This window comes from Mastigoproctus giganteus, chromosome 10, assembly GCF_048544385.1.
Source record: "Mastigoproctus giganteus isolate SK-2022 chromosome 10, ASM4854438v1, whole genome shotgun sequence".
In the NCBI taxonomy this organism is placed as follows: Eukaryota; Metazoa; Arthropoda; class Arachnida; order Uropygi; family Thelyphonidae; genus Mastigoproctus; species Mastigoproctus giganteus.
The window spans coordinates 9,673,026-9,695,373 of NC_143584.1; the positions used below are offsets into that span (position 1 = coordinate 9,673,026).

A 22,348-nucleotide genomic window follows, 5' to 3' on the forward strand; every position below is an offset into this window, starting at 1 on the left:
ATTTTTGACTTATCCACCAAAGAGGATGTGCTACTTTTTTTTTTTTTTTTTTTTTTTTTGGCCTGTTGTAGTTTGTCTGGCTATTTTTTCCCCCTGTAGTCGCAATACTTCGCTCAGCTGTCCCACTCGCATAAAAAGCATCGGTATTTAGTGCATTCACCTTGCAACCAAGTCAGCAAAGCCACCACTTTTAGGGTGAGGGCTGATGACCCTCCTATGTGTGAGTCCTGTGACAGTTTTTATATCTGAGACATTTTAATCGAGTGCCCAGATTTTAATGATACTCGTTTTGCCACTTTTAACCATCTGACTGAGCCTTATACACTCAGTCAGATATTGACATGGTGTCAGCTGTTTTTACTTTTTTACAACTCAGTAATTTATAACATACATATAAATAAGCTATACATTTTTAGAATATATACTGCCTTTTAAACTTTTTGACCAGGTAACCTCCTTTAAAGTTACTGGAATCTAGCGTATCATAGTCATTGCTGATAATGCCCCAGAAAAATCCTATACCAGCAACAACTTTTTTAAGTTGTTGATGGTATAGGATTTTCTATATATACACGTATATTCCATTTGCATTCAGCAAATGGAATATATGTGGAATATAGATAGCACAGATATTCCATTTGTATTCATGATAGCATATTTTTTTGCAAAAGAACCTGTAGGTTCTTGTACGTTTCCTTCATGTCAACTGCATGAATAAATGGCATAGATGGATACGTATTTCCATTTTGGAATAAAACTGCTTTCAAACTAACCTTGGACGAATCAATGAAAAGTCTCCACTGCTCAGGGATATGCTCCAGATGTAACTATTTCAATAATTCCTGGACTTTTGTTACAATAAACCAAGCACCATCAGTAGAGTAATAGATCATTATGTTAGATTGCCTCTTCCTATAAAAAGACACCTTGACACCCTTTTCAAGAAGATTCCACTGCTGAAATCACGATCCTAGTAATTGAGCCTTGATTTTGAAGAGGTCCAAATCTCTGATCAAATCATTCAATTCTGCCAGAGTGATTAGATGCAACTTTGTAGCATCAAGAGTTGAAAAGTCTGGATCTGTATTCATTCTGAGTTCTGCATATTCTGGAGATACCCTCTATTGCAGCTACAGCCCTGGATACAATGCCAGTGCCACAAGTTTCTGGTGGCTTTGGCACTGTCATTGTATCCCTGGCTGTAGTGGAGGGTATATGCAGGTATACCCATATACCCCTGGATTCTTTTAGGTGAATAGCGTATACCTTTTGGTTATTTCTGGTTTTTGAAAGACTTGGAAAAAAATATTATTACAATATTTACTGAAAATTAAAAAATCAATTTATTAGAATTTGATTCTTAGACAATACTTAAATAATAGTTTTATTATTTTTAATATATATATATATATATAATTACTATTGTAAGAGTAGGCACATAATAGCCTTAGTTGCTAATGCACCAATAAAATCCAAACTGTAAGAGTATAATTGGTACTATATAGGTACTCAAAGTGTATTAAAACATTGGCATAAAAGTACTAAATGGGCCATAAGGCCAAAAGAACCTATAAAGACTAATATAGCCTGTGTTAGTATTAATATTAGTAATGGCCACATGGTGCAAGGAAGCCTTTGGCTTATGCTGCACCAGCCAAAAAATAAAAATAAATAAATAATAATAATAATAATGAAATAAATAAAAAAAATACATAAAATAAAATAATGAGAATAGAAACAAATTAATAATAATAATAATTAATAATAGAAAGGAAATAGACAACCTATGCATTTCCCCATACTGTCAACCTCTACCACCCAGGTAGGTAACTTATTCCAGTAATTTATAACTTGCCGGTTAAAATAAAACTTTCTGCAATCCAGTCTAAACAACTCCTGCTGTAACTTGAAATTATGGCCCCCTAGTTCTAGAATCATTTATAACCGTGAAAATTTTTCGTCCTTATTCACTTTGCTTATGCCTCTCAGGGCATTAAATACCTCAATCAAGTCTCCTCTAAGGTGCCTAGTTTCCAAGCTCTGCAACCCACATATTTAAAGTCTTTCCTCATATGTCTTTCTTTAGTGGTCTAGTTTTAGTGGTTCAAGTGGTCTCCATACTTGAACACAGTATTCCAAGTGTGGTCTAACAATAGCCTTATATAATGAGATTATGACATCCTTATCTCTACTAGCGATTGTTCGATAAATCGATAGGACACCATGGGCCCTACTTGCAACAATGCTCGGAGAACTTCATATCTGACCTTATCATAATACTTAACTCCTTTCCTCCACTACCAGCTTTAGTTCAACTCCGCCAAGTGTATAAGTTATTTTGGGGTTGCTGTTCCCCAAGTGCAATACCTTACACTTTTCTGAATTACTTCCTGCTACTGGTTCCTGTACTGTCAGCCCTATTATGTCATTTGGTTTATGGGTGATGATGAGGTCTAGAGTATTCTTTTCTCTAGTATTTTCCCAGACATGTTGATACAAATAACAATCATCTAGTTGATTTAAAAATTTTCTCCCCCACTTGGAATTTCCTTCCCATTTGCCCCAATCAATTAGAGACAAATTGAAATCACCCATAATAAGACATTCACGCTTACTTGCCCATTCTATTTGCATGTAGAGGCTCTCATCATAATCTTCACAATCACCTGGCCTGTAGATTACTCCCACTCTCGTTATACCTTTGCTTCCAACTATTTCACACCATACAGATTCTATACCAGGAAAGCTTTCATTGTGCTCAGGCTACTTTTGATAAGAAGCATGACCTCACCATTTTATTGACGACACTTCTGACATTACTGTATAAGCAATTAAGTCTTAGTGTTCTTGTATAGTTAACTACCCTGACATACCCCTTAAATTAGAAATCAAGGCTATCTGTTTCTGATTGTTATCTGCCTGTTTAACTAGGTCCAAATTATTAACATAATTTATTATGTCTTTATCCAGTGGACCAAATTATGTTAATAATTTGGTCCACTGGATATTGATGGTTCAACTATTGATGATCCTGCTCAGGTGGCTAACAAACTAAATGAATATTTTGCATCTACATTCACACATGAGGAGTTATTCAAGGAGGGGAATGCCAGAGGTGAATTAAACTGTGGCAGTGAGCTAGATGATTTTGTAATAACTGAGAGGAAAGTGGAGGAGAAATTGTTGAAGATAAACATAAAAAAGCCACCCAGGGTGGATGGGATCTATCCAGTTATATTAAAGGAGGCAGCAAAGGAAGTAAGCAAACCCTTAGCCATAATTATAAGAGCTTCTTTGGACTCAGGGGAGGTGCCCATGGACTGGAGATGTGCAAATGTGACCCCAATTCACAAAGGAGGATCAAAGGGCGACACAAGTAATTATAGACCTGTTAGTTTAACTTCTGTTCCAGGAAAATTAATGGAGGCACTGGTTAAAGAAGCACTGCAGGATCATCTAGACAAGACTTCAGTTATAGCTCGGACACAGCATGGTTTTGTTAAGGGAAAGTCTTGCCTGACCAATTTGATTGGATACTATGATGTGGTCACAAAGGAACTGGATGCAGGGAATAACTTTGATATCATATATTTGTGATATCATATATATACTAATCTTACCAACTAGGCTAAGACTAACAAACTGCACATCAATCCTCACAAGATAAATATGAAATTTTAAAACTAAACTGGATCTTTGGCAGCCCCCTCAGATCAAGACAGACAGAATATAGCTCCCCCTGCTGACACAGACCAGGGTCCTTGGGGTCGTTATTGATCACCGGCTATCCTTCTTACCACACTTGCAACATTTATATGCCAAAATCAGAAAATTCTCTGCCTCAATTATCAAAATCTCCAGAAGTGACTGGGGTCTCTCTAAGTATACCTTACAGTTATACTATAAAGCTGTTTTCTTACCTATCAACACCTATGTTGCAGGAGCATGGTTTCACCGAGTGACCAATTGCAAAATTAAACAGAAGCTTAACTCCATCCAGAGAAGCATTATTCTTGCTACCAATTGCACTTGTAGAACTGTGTCAACTGCAGCATTGCAAGTAATATCTGGAAACATCCCCCTGGATCTTTTCTTCATCTATAGAGGACTTCCCTACCGCCTGAAGCAAAGGATCCCAACTGAAATACTGGATATTGAACTCAACCTGGACAGTGATACCAAACAGGAAAGAGCTCGTTGTTATAACGAGCTAATCAATTTCTGGCAGACAAGATGGGACACAACCACAAAAGGTGTTGTTACGAGAACATTTATACATAATTTGCTTGCTTTTTTTTTTTTTTTTTTTTTTTCTCACATTCGCAACCAGCAAAGCGGTCAACAAGTGGTTCTCAATCAGCATGGAAACCTCCTTTCTGGTCGCTGGCCATGGATCCCTCAACCAGAAACTCCACCAACTAGGTCTACTAAATACCGATCTCTGTTTCTGTGGGTCTGTCGAGAGTTGGGAACATCTACTCTTTGAATGTACTATCTACGAAGACCATAGACAACAACTCCAGGCAGCAATTTCAGAATTTTCTCCTGACCAAGTAGAACTCCTGGTACAACCCAAAGGAACTTAGGTGCACTACAGCACTTTGTGGCAGAGGTATTCACGCATAGAAGGAGGATCATCCTAGCAGCTTCTGCAAATCAATGATGGCCGCTTGGCTTAATGCCGACTCACTACTTCTTTCGTCTTGCATGGAAAGAAATTAGTTATTTTTTTTTTCTCTCTCCCATCTCCTTCTCGTGATCTGCTGTGGGTGGGGATCTTGTTCCCTGACCTGGAGTAGCCCTAGCATTCTCCTGATAGTCTTTTCCTATCCATCCCATGTGGGATAATTAATAATAAAAAAAAAAAAAAATCCCTCTTTCTTTCTTTCTTTCTTTCTTTTTTTCTCTCTCCTCCCATCATTTTGCTTGCTGACATCCTGGCCGATGCTCTATTCCTTTCTTTGACCAGGGTGTGGGATTTAAACTTTTTTTTTTTTTTTTTTCACATTCTGACCTGGCCTGGGGCTCCCCAGACCAGGAAAGCTCCTCTCTCACTCTATATGTTTATTTTATTTATTATTATATTATAATTTATTTATTTTTTTTTTATTATTATTTTATTTTATTTATTCTTTTTTTTTTTTTTTTTTGTTTGTGTTGTTGTTCTACCAATCCATCCTGGATTAGGACTTCCCTGGTCCGGGATAGTCCTTCTACTCTTTACTCCTTCCCTCTCTTCATCTTATAAAGTTTTTCTTTCCTCCCTGGGAACTCATTCCCCAGGGAGGAGGGCATGCAGATAGTAGGGGAGGCCTTGCCCTCCTGCTAGGGATGAGTACCTGGAGGAAGTCATCCAGGTGATTACTGCTTCTAGGTAGCCAAAAGGCCAAAACACAACATCACACTACAGAACACACACATAAGCTCACAAACACAGTTTTTCTTTCCTGTCATTTTCTTCCGTGCGGGATGAAAAGCTTTTTTTTTTTTTCTCTTTCTCACCTTCCTTTTCATCTATTTTCATCCAACATGGGATAATCCTATGTAGATTGAAAAAAATATATATAATAAAAGGGGGGGGGATTTTTTTTTTTTTTTTTTTTTCATAATACACACTGGCCTTACCTTGACAGAGTCCGTAAAAACTGAACAGAGCAACGAGGCGGAGATGAACTTCTGTTCTAGGAGCTGCCCATACAAAAGCACAAAAATAATAAAAAAATATATATATCATATATTTGGATCTTAGAAAGGCTTTTGATACTGTTGCACATGGAAGACTGCTGAACAAATTGGAGCAGTGTGGCATTGGAGACAAATTGCTGCTATGGATAAAGGGATGGTTGAGTGGGAGATGACAGAGATGGACTAATGTTATTAGTGGAGTCCCTCAGGATTCAGTGTTGGGTTCATTGTTGCTTTCTGTATTTATAAATGATATTGATGTTGGTGTATCAATCAATATCATTTATAAATATTTAATGACCAAGTTTGCAGATGATATGAAGGTTGGCAGGGTTGTTAAGTATATAACTCTAATGACAATACGCTGCTGCAACAGGATCTAGAAAAGTTGAGCAGATGGGCTGAGAGGTGGCAAATGAAGTTTAACATTGACAAATGTAAAGTACTATATATGGGAAGAGTAACGTATCAACTCCGTGTTACTACACTGACAGCGGTAGAGAACGAAAAGCAACTGGGGGTAATTGTGCAGGCAGATATGAAGTTTTCTGAGCAGTGCAGACTGTCTGCAAGAGTAGCTCATGGTGTCTTGTCAATGATATGCAGGAATTTTTCTAGCAGGGATAAGGAGGTGATAATCCCCTTGTATAAGGCAATGGTCAGGCCACACCTTGAGTACTATATACAGGTGTGGAGGCCTCATTTTAAGAAGGATGTAGAGCTGTTGGAACGAGTACAGAGAAGGGCAACAAGATTAGTGAATGGAACAGAGGGTTGCTCTTACGAAGAAAGGCTTAAGTTTTTCAAATTAGTGTCTGGAGACTAGGCACCTGCGAGGTGATTTGATTGAGGTGTATAAAGCCTTGAGTGGTTTGAGCATGCTCAATACTGGTGGGATTCCTCCTCTTGCTCAGAATAATCACCTGAAAGGGCATAAATTCAAATTGAGGAAAGACAGATGTAGGATAGATGTTTGGAAGTTTGCCTTTAGACAGCGGGTAGTTGGTTGGTGGAAAAGACTTCCATGCTTTGTTGTGGAACTTGATAGCCTAAATAAATTTAGAGCTGAGCTGGACAGGTATTTGGATTAAACGGAGAGGTGAAATGGGAGCGTTTTTTTTTTTTTTTTTTTTTTTGGCTAATGCTGCATAAGCTTGCTTTCTTGCATCATATGCTTCTACTAATGCTTATGCTAATAAAGGCATTCTATGCTAAACTTTAAATTTAACAGCAAACAGCCAAAATAACATCTAGCCCGACAGATAGCTTTGAAACAAATAATACAGAAAGCGTGCCAGCCATAATTTTCACTTCGGTTGTGGTGTTTTTTATTTATTTTATACATGTGCAAAAGAAAGCTTAGTTTACATTGCTATACCCTAGAAATAACCATATAATTAGCAATAAAAATAAAAATATAAAATAAAATAATGATTATGTAGATAATTATTGATAATCGGATACATTGAATGGCAATTTTTCAATGGCTAACACCATTCAGTATATCCCACCAATAATTAGCAAGGCTATCTGTTTCTGATTGTTATCTGCCTGTTTAACTAGGTCCAAATTATAAACATAAAGGCAATCTGTGCTAATCTTTAAATTTAACAGCAAACAGGCAAGATAACAGCTAGCTCAACAGATAGCTTTGAAACAAATAATACAGAGAGTGCCAACCATAATTTTCACTTCAGTTGTGATTTTTTTTATTTATTTTATACTTGTGCAAAAGAAAGCTTATACTAACATAAGGAGAAAGAAGGTAAGAATGAGTATAGTAATAGTACTATTACTACTTGCCTGTTTGCTGTTAAATTTAAAGTTTAGCATAGATTGCCTTTATGTTTATAATTTGGACCTAGTTAAACAGGCAGATAACAATCAGAAACAGATAGCCTTGCTAATTATTGGTGGGATATATTGAATGGTGTTAGCCCTCGAAAAAGTGCCATTTAGTGTATTCGATTATCAATAATTAGCTACATAATCTTTATTTTATTTCATTTTATTCCATGTTATATTTTTATTTTTATTGCTAATTTATGTTTTTTTTTTTTTTTTCTAGGATATAGCAATGTAAACCAACACAGGCTATATTAGTCTTTATAGGTTCTTTTGGCCTTATGGCCCACTTAGTACTTTTATGCCAATGTTTTAAAACGGTTAGAGTTCCTATATCAGGAGCTCACATCTGGTGAATATGGGCTGAGCTGGATATCATCATTCTTCTCATTCTTGTTGATTCCCTTCTACTATTGATTCTCTCTCTCTCTCTCTCTCTCTCTCTCTCTCTCTCTCTCTCTCTCCGAATTTTTTTTTTTTTTTTTTTTTTTGGCTGGTGCAGCATAAGCCTCAGACTTCTTTGCACCATATAGCTAATAATAATAATAATAGTATCAATTATACTCTTACAGTAGTAATTAGATTACAGACTGATATAATGTTTAATCTACAATTGATGGCATTAATCTGATCTGATATACATTTTACATCTATTCCAGTATTTCATAATAGATTAAATACATGCATATATTTATATATATATATATATATATATATATATATATTTATAATTATATTAGTGATAAAAAAGGAAAGAAAGTTAAAACGACAGTAACTATAACTAATATTTATGGGTCAATGCAGTTGCAAGCAATCATGCAATACACCCATAATGTCTCTAAAATATTAAGGATAATAGAAAATTATTAGAAAAAGTAAATCAATCCAATAATAATACCATCAGGGACCTAAGAAAACGCAAAAAAAAAAAAAAATTATCGCTTTTTACTGACAATCTAGATGATTTCAACTGGGGCCAACCACCCAGACTGAAGGCAAAAACGACAAGAGGTTCTCTGTTTCTGTGATGATCAATATATGCTAAGTAATTTATTTAAATCTAAACCAAATATAAACCAATATAGGCCAAATATAAATTGAATGTAAATAAAAAGTTAAGAAATTTTAGAATTATTAGAATCAAATGTAAGAAATATAAGTAAAATATAAATGTAAGCATATATTAATCATCGTTGACCCGACAGAGAACGTAATTTAATGATTAAAATAAGATTAAATATATAATACATACTACATATTTACCGTATCTAGGACATAATGTAATAGTCATCAAAATAATAGGTGGTGCCCCCTATGTGATGGATACAGTAAAAATAAATATAAATAAATAATTAAATTTAAGTTAACCCAAAGAGAAACATGCAGATAGTAAGAAGAAAAACTAAAGGAGTAGGAATAATAGAACCTGAACTGCACAAAGGCGAAAAATAGTGGTATAGATAAGAAATAGTTTCTCCTATGTCCTCGGATTGCCCTAATAATTTCGGAGAAATAAAAATAAAGAGTGTAGTACAGTTTAAAGACATTACAAGATATAAGTTGTGGCTCGGGTATGCCCGGGATCGCAAACCCTTTCCTATAGTAGGACTCTGAGCTGACTTTGCATGTTACCTCAGTGTGAACTTAAGTAAATTTAAATGAATTTAACTATATATATATATATATATATATATATATATATATATATATACAGTAATACCCCGAAGTTACGCGATAGGTGGGTCCGACGAAAATCGCATAAGTCGAATTCGCGTAAGTCGGGGTACAACTTTGCATATAAATACATATAAATTTTACTTAATTGGGACCAAGGACTAACAAAAACACTAGTTTAGAAGAAAAATATTAATAAAATTGTAGTTCTTTATACATATTAATACAAAATATGTATTAAAAAAACAAATGACTTACGTTAAAAAGTTATTTCGATGTCGATGGCTTCATAAAATCTAACAAATTCGTCTGACGACACAGCGCCTTCTTTTTTTCACGCAGAATTCCTTCGTAGCAAGCTAATAATTTTTTTATTCCTTGCTTTGTAGCTATAACGCGTTCTTCGTTGGAGTCTATGTTTTCTAAAATTTTTAAGCCATTTACAATTGAGCCCTTTTCAATTTTCAAACTGTCAAGTTTGCAATTGTCATGTGCTTTTCGCCATTGCTTCATTTAGGCCTGTAGCACATGCAATATCACATGGTCTTTCATTTCGCTCAAAGCGTTTCACAATTTCATATTTTTTCTCTATCGACAGAGGCGGACTGGCCATAAGCCTTACCGGGGAAACCCCGGTGGGCCAGTGTGATTTTGGCCATAAACCATAGTATGAGGCCACTATAAATTTTCCCAGGTAAGAATTTTTGACCCAGTCCACCTCTGTTTATCGATAATTGCTTTTCTTTTTCTCTCTGAATCTGCAGTGTCTTCACCAGGACGCTTCCTTTTCACACCTTTTAATTAAGTATTTTACTCATTTTTAGGGAATAAAGCACAATTACAAAACGAGGAGGCACGCTTGATACGCATAAACAAAGCTGCGCATGTAGCAACTGAATAAACAACACCATAAAGGCACTATTAACATACACTATTAACACCTCACATTTCTAGGGGTTACTACCATAAAACAATAAAAATCCAGTTGCGTTTCTGCTAGTGAAATCTGTTATAAACTAGTAGTAAACTCGATCTAATTGCATTTGCGATTATACCGATAGCTGGAATTGTGTTGGTTTTTATGTTATTATGGTGAAATGTGTTTCCCCTTCACTGATATAAAAAACATAAAAGCAGCAAAGTTGAATTTTGTTCATCTTTCGCTCTCATTCTTCGCCGTCGCACCGTATCGATAACATATGAAAAACGACCTTGAAGATAGTGGGCGGCAGCGTTGCCAAACGAAAAAATCAAGAACCGCGTAACTCCGAGTTCGCGTAAGTCGGGATAGCGTAAGTCGGGGTATTACTGTATATATAAAAATGATACACTGTAATTTGCGAGCCGGTGGGTACAAGTTTTCTACGCCGTAAGACACCAAGAATGCAAAGTGCATCCTATGTACATATATACATGGCATTAAATATGACAATTATATTGAAACAGTAGGTTCAGAAAACAAATTTTTGAAATTAATTATGCTTATCGCTTTCCTGAAGTGATATTTCAGGTAAGCGATAGGGAAATTATTATTAATCAACTTGCCGTACAACGCTGTTAAGCCCGCTGAACAGTTTTTATTACTATTGCAAATATAAGCAATCCTTAGACATTGCGATAAAATTATATTAGCATGCACTGATTTTAATATATTAGATCTCCAGTTTGTAAGGCTGACTACATTAAAATTAAATGCGTCTCTTTTATTATCTACGTTTACGTCTATATTATTATTATTATGGAATATTTCTATATGAAGATCCAAGTAATTTGCTATAGTATCGGAACTATTAGTTTTTTCTAATACAAGTTCTACTGGATATAATTTACTGTAATCCTGGACAAAATGTGTTCAATTAAAAACACATATATCATCTATGTATCTGTATATAAGTAGGTTATCTTGGAATGCTCTTTCTGTATAATATAGATAAAGGTTTGCGATTGTGCTTGATGCTGGACTTCCCGTAGGGGTGCCAGTCACTTGCAAGTATAACAATGTTCCGTCATATACATAATTATTAAAGATGCATAATTTTATTAGAGAATCCCAATAGGGTAAATCAACCTTTATAGCATTTTTATTTTCCAAATATAGTTTCTGGAGAACGACTTTTAAATTATCAAGATTAATGCTCGTAAATAGACCGTTAAAGTCAAATGTTTGTATTTGTTGAATATTGTTATTTTTTATAGCATTTATAATCAGTAAGTTATTATTTATTATAATAGTTTTATTTAAGCTATTTAATCGCTGCATTTCAATCACTAGACAAGTCGTCGCAAAGGCGAACCGATCGAAGGACAAAACAACCCCTCCATCCTCCGATTGATCCACAAATGCAGAGGATTTGCATAGTGGTGATCCTTATGCAGCGAGAAATAAACTATAGAATAGACCAGCACTCCAGAGTATATATGTAACAGATAATTAATATAAAAATAAAAATCAAATTAATATATATGCCAGTAGCATGGCAAAACTGTAGAGCGAAAAATTAACATAAACATTAAATCATTAGGGAGGGGGAAAGTAAAGGTAACAAGACTGAAACTGTAGCCAAAACGTCTCCAAATAATTTAAAGTTCAATTAAATCCAATTAATAATAAATCCATTTTAAATTTAAAATATAAAGCCAGTTATATAATAATTTAGCGGCACCCCCCCCCAAGTAAGGTTCCAAGAGACGTGAAATATCACCAAAAAGGAGACTAAAACGAACTACTAAAATAAAACAAAGTAACAAAATAATAGACTGACCATTATGCCCCATATCGACAGAGTACCACAAGGCCTATAATGGTCGTGGAATCGCTGCATTTCAATCACTAGACAAGTCGTCACAAAGGCGAACCAATCAAAGGACAAAACCACCCCTCCATCCTCCGATCGATCCACAAATGCAGAGGATTTGCATAGTGGTGATCCTTATGCAGCGAGAAATAAACTATAGAATAGACCAGCACTCCAGAGTAGAGCCACACCACCGACATAATGTAAGCTTAACCAGCTTATATAGACAGAAAAAGGAAAATAAAATATAGATGGCGGTATAGGCGCAGCTTTAGCATGTCAAATCCATTACTACCACCTGATTTATATTTGAATAACAGCTTTAAAAAGTTAGAATGAAATGAAATAAGAAAATAAATAAATAAATATAAAGCTGTCATTAGAGACAGCAAAATGCACATCCTCCACATTGATGCCCATTACATAACAGATAATTAATATAAAAATACTACAGTTTTGCCATGCCAATAGCATGGCAAAACTGTAGAGCGAAAAATTAACATAAAAATTAAATCAACAGGGAAGGGGGAAGTAAAGGTAACAAGACTGAAACTGTAGCCGAAAGTCTCCAAATAATTTAGAAGTTCAGTTAAATCCAATTAATAATAAATCCATTTTAAATTTAAAATATAAAGCCAATTATATAATAATTTAGCGGCACTCCCCAAGTAATTTTCCTTTTCCTTTTTCTGTCTTTATAAGCTGGTTAAGCTTACATTATGTCGGTGGTTACCTTATATCTTATAATATATACCATATACCCTCTGGAATTCGATTAATAAGCATGGTATACTCTCTGCATACCTAACATTCACAGAGTATACCTTCTGATAATTTTAAGACTACAGTACTGATTGTATCATTGTGAGGAACTGGCCTTAGAGCAGAAGGTATGTTGGGATACTGTACTTTATGCTTGAATTTCCCACAAAAACCAGAAATATTGATCATACAAAAGTAACAATTGTCTATGTGGGCTCAGGACCACCTAAACAATTGTTACTTTTGTAACAATTAACAATTGTTTACATGGTCTCAAGGTTCCTGCCGTATCACCGGAACAGCAAAAGGCATCAATTTATGACTACCCTCTAAGCCAGGGATGGGCAACAGTCGGCCCGCGGGCCAGATGTGGCCCGCGACGATGTTGAATCCGGCCCCCCTCGGTAAATGCATAAATATAGAAAATCCGTACCTGACTACACTCGCCGTAAACTTTCGGCTTAATTCGGTTCAATCAGGAATCGCGGCCAGTACAACAGTAACCAAGTGATTCTACGCAGCGTCAAAGAGTTATTTCCTAATTATTATTGTAGCATCGATCGAACGAAGTTCCTTTGGGTTTGACTTCTTATTGAAAAAAATAATATTGGTGGGAGATATTTTATGTTTTATGCCTTTTCTAATTATTACAATTTTTAATTTAATATAATTTATAGCCCATAAAATGAGCCAATTAAAAAAAAAAAGAAAAATTGATGCCGAATGCCGCATTTTCAATGATAATTGGACGTTCAGATATTTTTTTTAAAAATACATTAATAATTTGGTAATTCAAGTAATATAACATTTTTTAGGTTCTGATTTTTTTTATTAAATCGTTCAATCTATTCCGGCCCGCATCATGATGCGAAAATTTCATTCAGCCCGCATCATGATACGGAAATTTCATTCGGCCCGCTGACGAAAAAAGTTGCCCACCCCTGCTTTAAGCTAACCTGTAAATGTCCTTTTACATGAGCTACAGGAAATCTTTGGAACCCATACTTTTTTTCTCACAAGTTGTGACAGTGGCTTCCACTGATTTTAATACCACTTCCCTGCAAATATATCAAAAGCTGTCAAGCTTTTTTTTTTTTTTTTTCAAAAATGCAACATATTTCATTTAGTTGAGGTACATGCACATAAGAACACAATTATGAAATTGTAGATTTTTTTTTATATAATTTAAACATAGTTCATGATTTACACTAATGCACACAACTTGTTTACAAATATTAATTCAATAAAACACTAGTTCACTTTGTTCACTGCTCGCTCTCTTAAACACATACCCTTTTTGAAATACGAAAATGCTTGCTCAGTGCCGTTAGAGCTTTTTCTAGAAGGTTTACAATGTTTCTAGAGAACTCTGTTAGAAGTTCTAAAACCTTTCAGAAACATCCCAGTCTTTTTTCCACACATAACAATATTCTAGAATGGGCCAGAACATTCTTGAATGTTGTAGAAATCTCTAAAATATTCTAGAAAAAAAAATAAAAATAAATAGATAAAATAGATCGAACTACAGGTCTTGGTGTTTGGACATTAACCTATGATATTTGAAAACTGAGTGATGAGAACTTTTTAAGCATATATCTGAGTTTTTTAGCATATTTCCTACGAGAATCTGTTGAAATTTCAGGGAGGAAATTTGTGCCAACCTGTTTATTTAATTTTATTAATTTTAATTTTGTGTTTATCAATTGAAATTTAAATTTTAGATTTGGGATACTAAAATATGCTTTCTGTGAACCTTCTATAGGAATTAACATACCTGTTGTTGGAGGTGGGGTGGGGAATTCTACAGATGCCAGATTAAGAAATTTTACTCTTTCCTACACTAGTTTATGTATATTTTTAATTTATTTAGCTTATGCACAAAGTTATGTGCCTCAATAACTCATTTATTTAAAACTACTAAATGATATATAGGTTCCACATACAAATTCCACGAGTTGTTTTGAAATAATTTGTTTTAATTATGGGAGTGAGGAATTTTGAGACCTTTAACCCATTCCACCCCTACATTAAACACATCAGCTTGCATGGAATCTGATTATCAGGTTAATTAGTTAACAAAAAAAATGCCATTAGCATTAGTAGAGGCATATGATGCAAGAAAGCAAGCTTATGCAGCATCAGCCAAAAAAAAAAAAAAAAAAAAAAACTTCACCCCTCCGTTCGTTTGAAATACCTGTCCAGCTGAGCCTTAAATTTATTTAGGCTATCAACTTCCACAACAAGGGATGGAAGTCTGTTCCACCAACCAACTACCCGCTGGCTAAAGGCAAATTTCCGCACATCTATCCTACATCTGTCTTTCCTCAATTTGAATTTATGCCCTCTCAGGTGATTATTCTGAGCCTTTTTCATTAACGCACATTATGCAAATTATTCATACCTGTAAAAACACTAGTTGTGACCACATCCCTTCATTCCCATTTTTTGGCTTGCTCAGTGGGACAGCCACATCTCCAGTACTCGGGATGGCAAGTCATTGTCATTTAGATGATTTTTTGAGATGATTGGCCATTGGACAACTTGAAGCTGGGCAAGTGGTGGTGGCATGTTGGCTTAATGTGTCATCTTGGCACCATGGAAGCAGGAACCATTACAAGAAGAGTTGGCCAAGGTCACCCAAGGGCTACATCAACCAAAACAGACTGCTATCTGGCTCTAACAGCAAAGCAAAACCCTACGATGTCCTGTCTCTTGAGGTTGCTGCAACCACATGTGAAAACATTTCCAACTGGACTGCGTTAAGAAGGCTCAATTCAAGTGGACTCTTCACAAGGAAGCCAGTGGTTTGCATCCCATTAACTCCAAACCTCTAAATAGCTTGTCAGAACTGTGCCATGAACATGTGACTTGGGGCCCTGACAAATGGGGTACAGTTCTGTTTTCTGATAAGTCCTGTTTTAGCCTACAATCAGAATCTACACGTTATTTCATCTGGAGACAATGAGGAATGTGGTATATCCCTCCAACATTAGAGTCCACACCCTTCCATGTTTTTGATAGGGGTACCGTAAATGCACAGAGGTACTGAGATTAGATCCCCATGTGCAACTTTTTAGGGGTGCATGGCCCAGATTTTCTTTTCATGCAGGACAACACCACTGATGCACATAGAGCTGATGTGGTGAAAGAATATCTTTAAACTGAAGATATCCAATGACTGTCGTGGCCCACATGATCGCGAGACTTAAATCTAATCGAACATGTGTGCGTTGCCCTTGGCCGTCGCATTTCACACCCACAGCCAACTGCTCAGTCACTTGGTGAGCTAAGGTCTGCACTGTTGGAAGAATGGGATTTGCTGCCACAGAATCTTATAGACACCCTTATATCGAGCATGTTTCACCACTGTCAGGCCTGTTTAACTGTTTGAGGGGATAATACGGCATATTGATGCCATGTGACCATATTTTCCAGCATCTTGTATTGATTTCTGTGATGTGACCTTTTTGGTAATTCTTGTTCAATCCCTATAAATGTCCCTTATACCTGTCCAAAGTTTCTTGCTGTCTCCTCATTTCCACGTTATTCTTTGGTACACCACCATACACCAAATTTTGTCCCGCTTCATTGCAAGCTCTACGAGTTACACTATATTTTCTATTGTGTTCTGCTAATTTTGTTGAGTGTGTGTGTGTGTGCGTGTGCGTGTGTGTGTTTCAAAAGTGATGGTCAATAATTTAAAGGTGAACTGTACAGACCACAATATGCAAAAAAAGCCTAGTAAACATGGGTCCTTAAGTGAATCGTTTTTGAGATATTGCACATTTCTAGTTGGGATCCACCACTGACTTGTTTGTTCAGGTTTGGTTATGCTCATTCTCTCCATTTCCCCTCTCCTCTTGTTAACAGAGAGACTGCTTCTACAGAGATGGGATACACTTAAATAGAAAGAGTGCAAGAATATTTGCTGATACTATCGAGGCAGTGTTAGGTGGGTCGGAAAACTGCTATCTTGGGGGGATTCACAGACTAAAAAGTTAAAAGTAGCGACCTGGAGCGAGGGGTGCTGGGGGTTTCAGGGACTGATGGCAGTCATCGTGAAACAGGTAAGTATATGGGATGTGTTAGGGTAACTAAGAATAAGAATAGGTGCATGTATATTTGCATGTATACTAATGCTAGAAGTATAGTAAATAAATTTGATGAATTTAAAGTGCTGGTCTAGGCATCAAAGGCAGATATTGTTGGGATAGCAGAGACGTGGTGTCACACATATATAAGGAATGCAGAACTGGAATTTGGGGAGTACAATGTGTACAGAAAGGATAGACAAGATAGGAAGGGAGGAGGTGTTATGCTGTTAATTAAGAAAAACATAAAATCTAAGGAAGTGCATCCAATTCATGTGGGTGGACAATGCAATGTTGAGTCTGTTTGGTGTGACATAAGCACTGGGAAAGGAAAAATGAGAGTAGGTGTGTGTTGTAGGCCTAATGAATCTGATGAGTATAATGAGCAATTGTGCAGTGAAATAGAGTGGGCCAGTAAATTAAAGTGTCTTATAATAGGGGAAATTTTAATTTCACGGATATTGACTGGAACTTGTGGGTTGGTCACACACACACACACACACTTAAGACTTTTTTGGATTTATTGGATAATCGTTTTCTGCAGCAGCATGTTCGAGAGGCAACCAGAGAGGGTAATACCCTTGATCTCGATATCAGCAGTGATCATTCGCATATTAAGAATTTCCAGATAAGAGAACCACTAGGTGGCAGTGATCACAGTGTACTGATGTGGCATTTACTTAAAGATATAATTACTATCGGGGGTAAAGGAAAGAGTTTTTAGCATTAGCATTAGTAGAGGCATATGATGCAAGAAAGCAAGCTTATTCAGCATCAGCCAAAAAAAAAAAAAAAAACTCCACTCCCATTTCACCCCTCCGTTCGTTCGAAATACCTGTCCAGTTGAGCTTTAAATTTGTTTAGGCTGTCAACTTCAACAACGGTTCCACCAACCAACCACCCGCTGGCCAAAGGCAAATTTCCGCACATCTATGCGACATCCGTCCTTCCTCAATTTGAATTTATGCCCTCTGAGGTGATTACTCTGAGCAAGATGAAGAATCCCATTGGCATTGAGCATGCTCAAACCATTCAAAGCCTTATACACCTCTATCAGATCACCTCGCCGGTGCCTAGTCTCCAGACTCTGTAATTTGCAAAACTTAAGCCTTTCTTCGTAAGAGCAACCCTTTGTTCCATTCACTAATCTTGTTGCCCTTCTCTGTACCCGTTCCAGCAGCTCTACATCCTTCTTGAAATGAGGCCTCCAGACCTGTATACAGTACTCAAGATGTGGCCTAACCATTGCCTTATACAAGGGAATAATCACCTCCTTATCCCTGCTAGAAAAATTCCTGTATATCATTGACAAGACACCATGAGCTACTCTTGCAGCTCGTCTGCACTGCTCAGAGAACTTCATATCTGCCTGCACAATTACCCCCAGGTCCTTTTCATTCTCCACCACTGTCAGTGTAGTACCGCAGAGTTGATACGTTGCTCTGGGGTTACTGTTTCCCATATGTAGTACTTTACATTTGTCAATGTTAAACTTCATTTGCCACATCTCAGCCCATCTGTTCAACCTTTCCAGATCCTGTTGCAGCAGCATAGTGTCAGTAGTGTCCTTAACGACCCTGCCAACCTTTGTATCATCTGCAAACTTGGACATTAAACTTGATATCCCATCATCAGTATCATTCATAAACACCGAAAACAACAACGGACCCAACACTGAACCTTGAGGAACTTTTTTCGTAAAGGTGAGTACAGTGGTCTCAGACAGTTCTTAAATTCTGGGATCAACTGACAGGGTTACCAACAGTAAATTCTAAGTGGGAAGCATTCAAGGAATTAATTGTGGATGGTACTAAAAGTTTCATACCTATTAAGAAATGTTCAAGGTTTAAGCCTAAATGGTTATAAATGAACTAGTGGTCTCAGACAGTTCTTAAATTCTGGGATCAACTGACAGGGTTACCAACAGTAAATTCTAAGTGGGAAGCATTCAAGGAATTAATTGTGGATGGTACTAAAAGTTTCATACCTATTAAGAAATGTTCAAGGTTTAAGCCTAAATGGTTATAAATGAACTAATGAGACTTGTGACAGAGAAGAAAAATGCACGGGATGCATATAAGTTTTCAAGCGACTCAGAAGCCTATGCCAGATATAAGCTAGTCTGTAATCAGGTCACAAAGGAGGTTAGGCAGGCGAAGCCAGATTACGAGAAATCTTTGGCAAAAGATACTAAGAAAAACAGCAAGGATTTCTTTACTTATATAAACTCTAAAAGGAAAGGGATGAATCTGATTGGTCCACTTGATATCGATGGTTCCACTGTTGATGATCCTGCTCAGAGAGCAAACAAACTGAATGAGTATTTTGCATCTACATTCACCCATGAGGAGTTATTAAGGTTTGAAAATGGCAGAAGGTTATCAAATTGTAGCAGGGTGCTTAATGATTTTGTAATAACTGAGAGCAAAGTGGAGGAGAAATTGTTGAAGTTAAACGTAAGAAAGGCACCTGGGGTGGATGGGATCTATCCAGTTATATTAAAGGAGACGGCAAAGCAACTAAGCAAACCCTTAGCCATAATTATGAGAGCATCCTTGGACTCAAGGGAGGTCCCCACGGATTGGAGAAGTGGAAATGTATCCCCAATTCACAAAGGGGGATCCAAGGGTGACACGAGTAATTACAGACCAGTTAGTTTAACTACTGTTCTGGGAGCTAGAAGAAAACCTGGAAGGCAGAGATGGATAGATGAAATTCATGAGTTTTTGGGTAGTAAATGGATGGCCAGTGCTCAAAACAGAAAGAACTGGAAAGTTGCTGGAGAGGCCTTAATCTTGCAGTGGATTGAAAATGGCTGATGATGATGATGATGATCTGGGTAAAATGATGGAGTCACTGGTTAAAGATGCATTGCAAGGTCATCTAGATAAGACTGCAGCAATAATTCAGACACAGCATAGGTTTGTTAAGGGAAAGTCTTGTCTGACAAATTTGATAGGATATTATGATGTGGTTACAAAGGAACTGGATGCAAAAAATAATTTTGATATCAATATCATATATTTGGATTTCAGGAAAGCTTTCGACAATGTTGCACATGGAAGACTATTGTACAAATGGTAAGTTGCTACAATGGATAAAAGGATGAGTGCTGCTCTTTGTGGACTAATGTTATTAGTGGAGTCCCACAGGGTTCGGTGTTGAGTCCTCTGTTGTTTTGTATATTTATCAATGATATTGATGAAGGTATATCAGGCTTAGTGTCGAAGTTTGCAGATGATACAACGGTTGGCAGGGTTGTTAATGACAGTAATGGCAGTGTGCTACTGCAACAGGATCTAGATAATTTGGGCAGATGGGCTAAGAAGTGGCAACTGAAGTTTAACCAAATGCAAATGCATTTGGGTAAACTTCAAATGCAAAGTACTGCATATGGGTAGAAGCAACTCCAGAGAAACGTATCAACTGTGTGGTACTACACTTAAGTTTGTAGAAAATGAAAAAGACCTGGGAGTAATTGCGCAGTCAGATATGAAGTTTTGTGAGCAATGCAGACAGGCTGCCAGGGCAGGTCATGGGGTTTTGTCAATGATATATAGGAATTTTGCTAGCAGTGAAAAGGAGTTGATTGTCGCTCTGTATAAGGCAATGGTCAGGCCACGCCTTGAGCACTGCATACAGGTCTGGAGGCCTCATTTTAGGAAGGATGTAGATTTGCTTGAGCGTGTACAAAGAAGGGCAACAAGATTGGTGAGGGAAATGAAGGAATCCTCTTACCATGAGAGGCTTAAGTTCTGCAAATTGCAGTGGCTGGAAACTAGGCACCCGCGCGGTAATCTGATTGAGGTGTATAAGGCCTCGAATGGGTCGAGCATGCTGAATTCTGATGGGATCCTTCCACTTGTTCAGGTTACGAACCTAAGGGGGCATAAATTCAAATTAAGAAAAGACAGATGTAGAATAGATGTGCGGAAATTTGCCTTTAGCCAGTGGGTGGTTAATTGCTGGAACAAACTTTCATCTGTTGTTGTGGAAGTTGATAGGTTAAATAAATTTAAGGAGGAACTGGACAGCCATTTGGAGGGAATGGTGTGTGTTTTTTTTTTTTTTTTTTTTGGCTGATGCTGCATAAGCTCATACACTTGCTTTCTTGCACCACATGCCACTACTACTACTTTCTCAGTGCTCTGAGACGTAGCAGGCATACTAGTACTTGTCAAAGGATAGTCATATGGATTAAATCCTATGGATTTTTGTATCTGGGGTCATGTAAAAAGCTTGGTGTACACTTCTGATATTAACACAGTAGAGGAATTGCAGCGTCAGGTTGGAACCTTTTAGCAAATCAGAAATGACCCAAGAATGCCTGAGAGGATTCGCAACTCAATGCAGAGAAGACTACAAAACTGCATATGGATGCATGGACAGCATTTTTAACACCTTTTGTAACATCCTGTAACATGTAACATCTGTAAAATCCTGTGGTGTTGAAACCAAAAATTAAAAATGTATTATCTTATGTTTAATAAACCTACCCTTAGCAAAGGATTCACAGTTTTTTGCTAAACTAGTGTTCTCATAGTCAGTGGCAAATCTTAACAGAAAATGTGCATTATCTCGAAAGCAGTTCATTTGCAGCCTGATGTTCACTGGGACTTTTTTGCTTATTTTAGTTTGTACTTTTCACCTTTAAATTATTGCCCATCATTTTTGAAACATCTTTTGTGTGTGTATTTTTTTTTTTTTTTATTATTTGTAAATTCATTAAAATATATATTTTTTTATTTATTTCAAGGTATTTGACCAGTATTTGAACTTTATCACACTTGAGGAAGATCTTTTTATCTTAAAACATCAAGATAGAGAATCTATTTCTTATTACTGTAAGTCTTTTTTTTATCCATATTTTGTGTTTATTATGGGAATGGATAATTTTGAGACATTTTTATTTGTGCACAAAATATATAGGTGCCAACTCAGCATTGTTATGGGCTTATATGAGAGCTTGAAGGACAGGGTGGATGCCCTCGAAAGATTTAAATTGAGGGGCTCATCAAGCTCTCAGTTGCCCACATCAATGCCAGAGCTTGCACTTGAACATCACGCAACACAGCAGAAGAATGCGCTGGTTCCAAAGGAACTAGTTGTTGTAGGTGACTCTATTGTCAGGGAATCGGGGAACATATTGTGCAAAAAGTATAGATGGAACAGGACCAGGGTATGTCTGCCAGGGGCAAAGGTTGATGATGTTGTAGGGCAGATATCATCCTTTAAGGGCACAAAGGATGATGTTGTTGTACACGTTGGCACTAATGATATTAAGAGTAGGAGACCGACAGAATTACTTAACAAGTACAAGACAATGCTGAAAAAAAGCTGTGAGTTAGGGTTGAATTTGAAAGTGTCTGCAATTCTGTCCAGACACGATAGGAGGGAGTATATAATGAGAGCCTTGTCAATCAATTCTGCCCTGGAGAGATTGTGCAAGGCTCAAGGGGTAGAATTTTTCTCAGCCTGGTCTGTGCTTGTTAACAG

The 22,348-nt window shown here is 36.8% G+C and overlaps 1 protein-coding gene across 2 annotated transcripts in view; it reads left to right on the top strand.

Moving 5' to 3' along the window:
• The window catches only part of Slh (sec1 family domain containing Slh), a 294,184-nt gene that overhangs the window by 93,590 nt on the left and 178,246 nt on the right, over window positions 1-22,348 (top strand). For both annotated transcript variants that reach the window (XM_090383401.1, XM_090383403.1), the window contains one exon: window positions 21,609-21,696. In XM_090383401.1, the coding sequence (XP_090239527.1) occupies window positions 21,609-21,696 (88 nt within the window). The remainder of the gene's footprint in view (window positions 1-21,608; window positions 21,697-22,348) is intronic.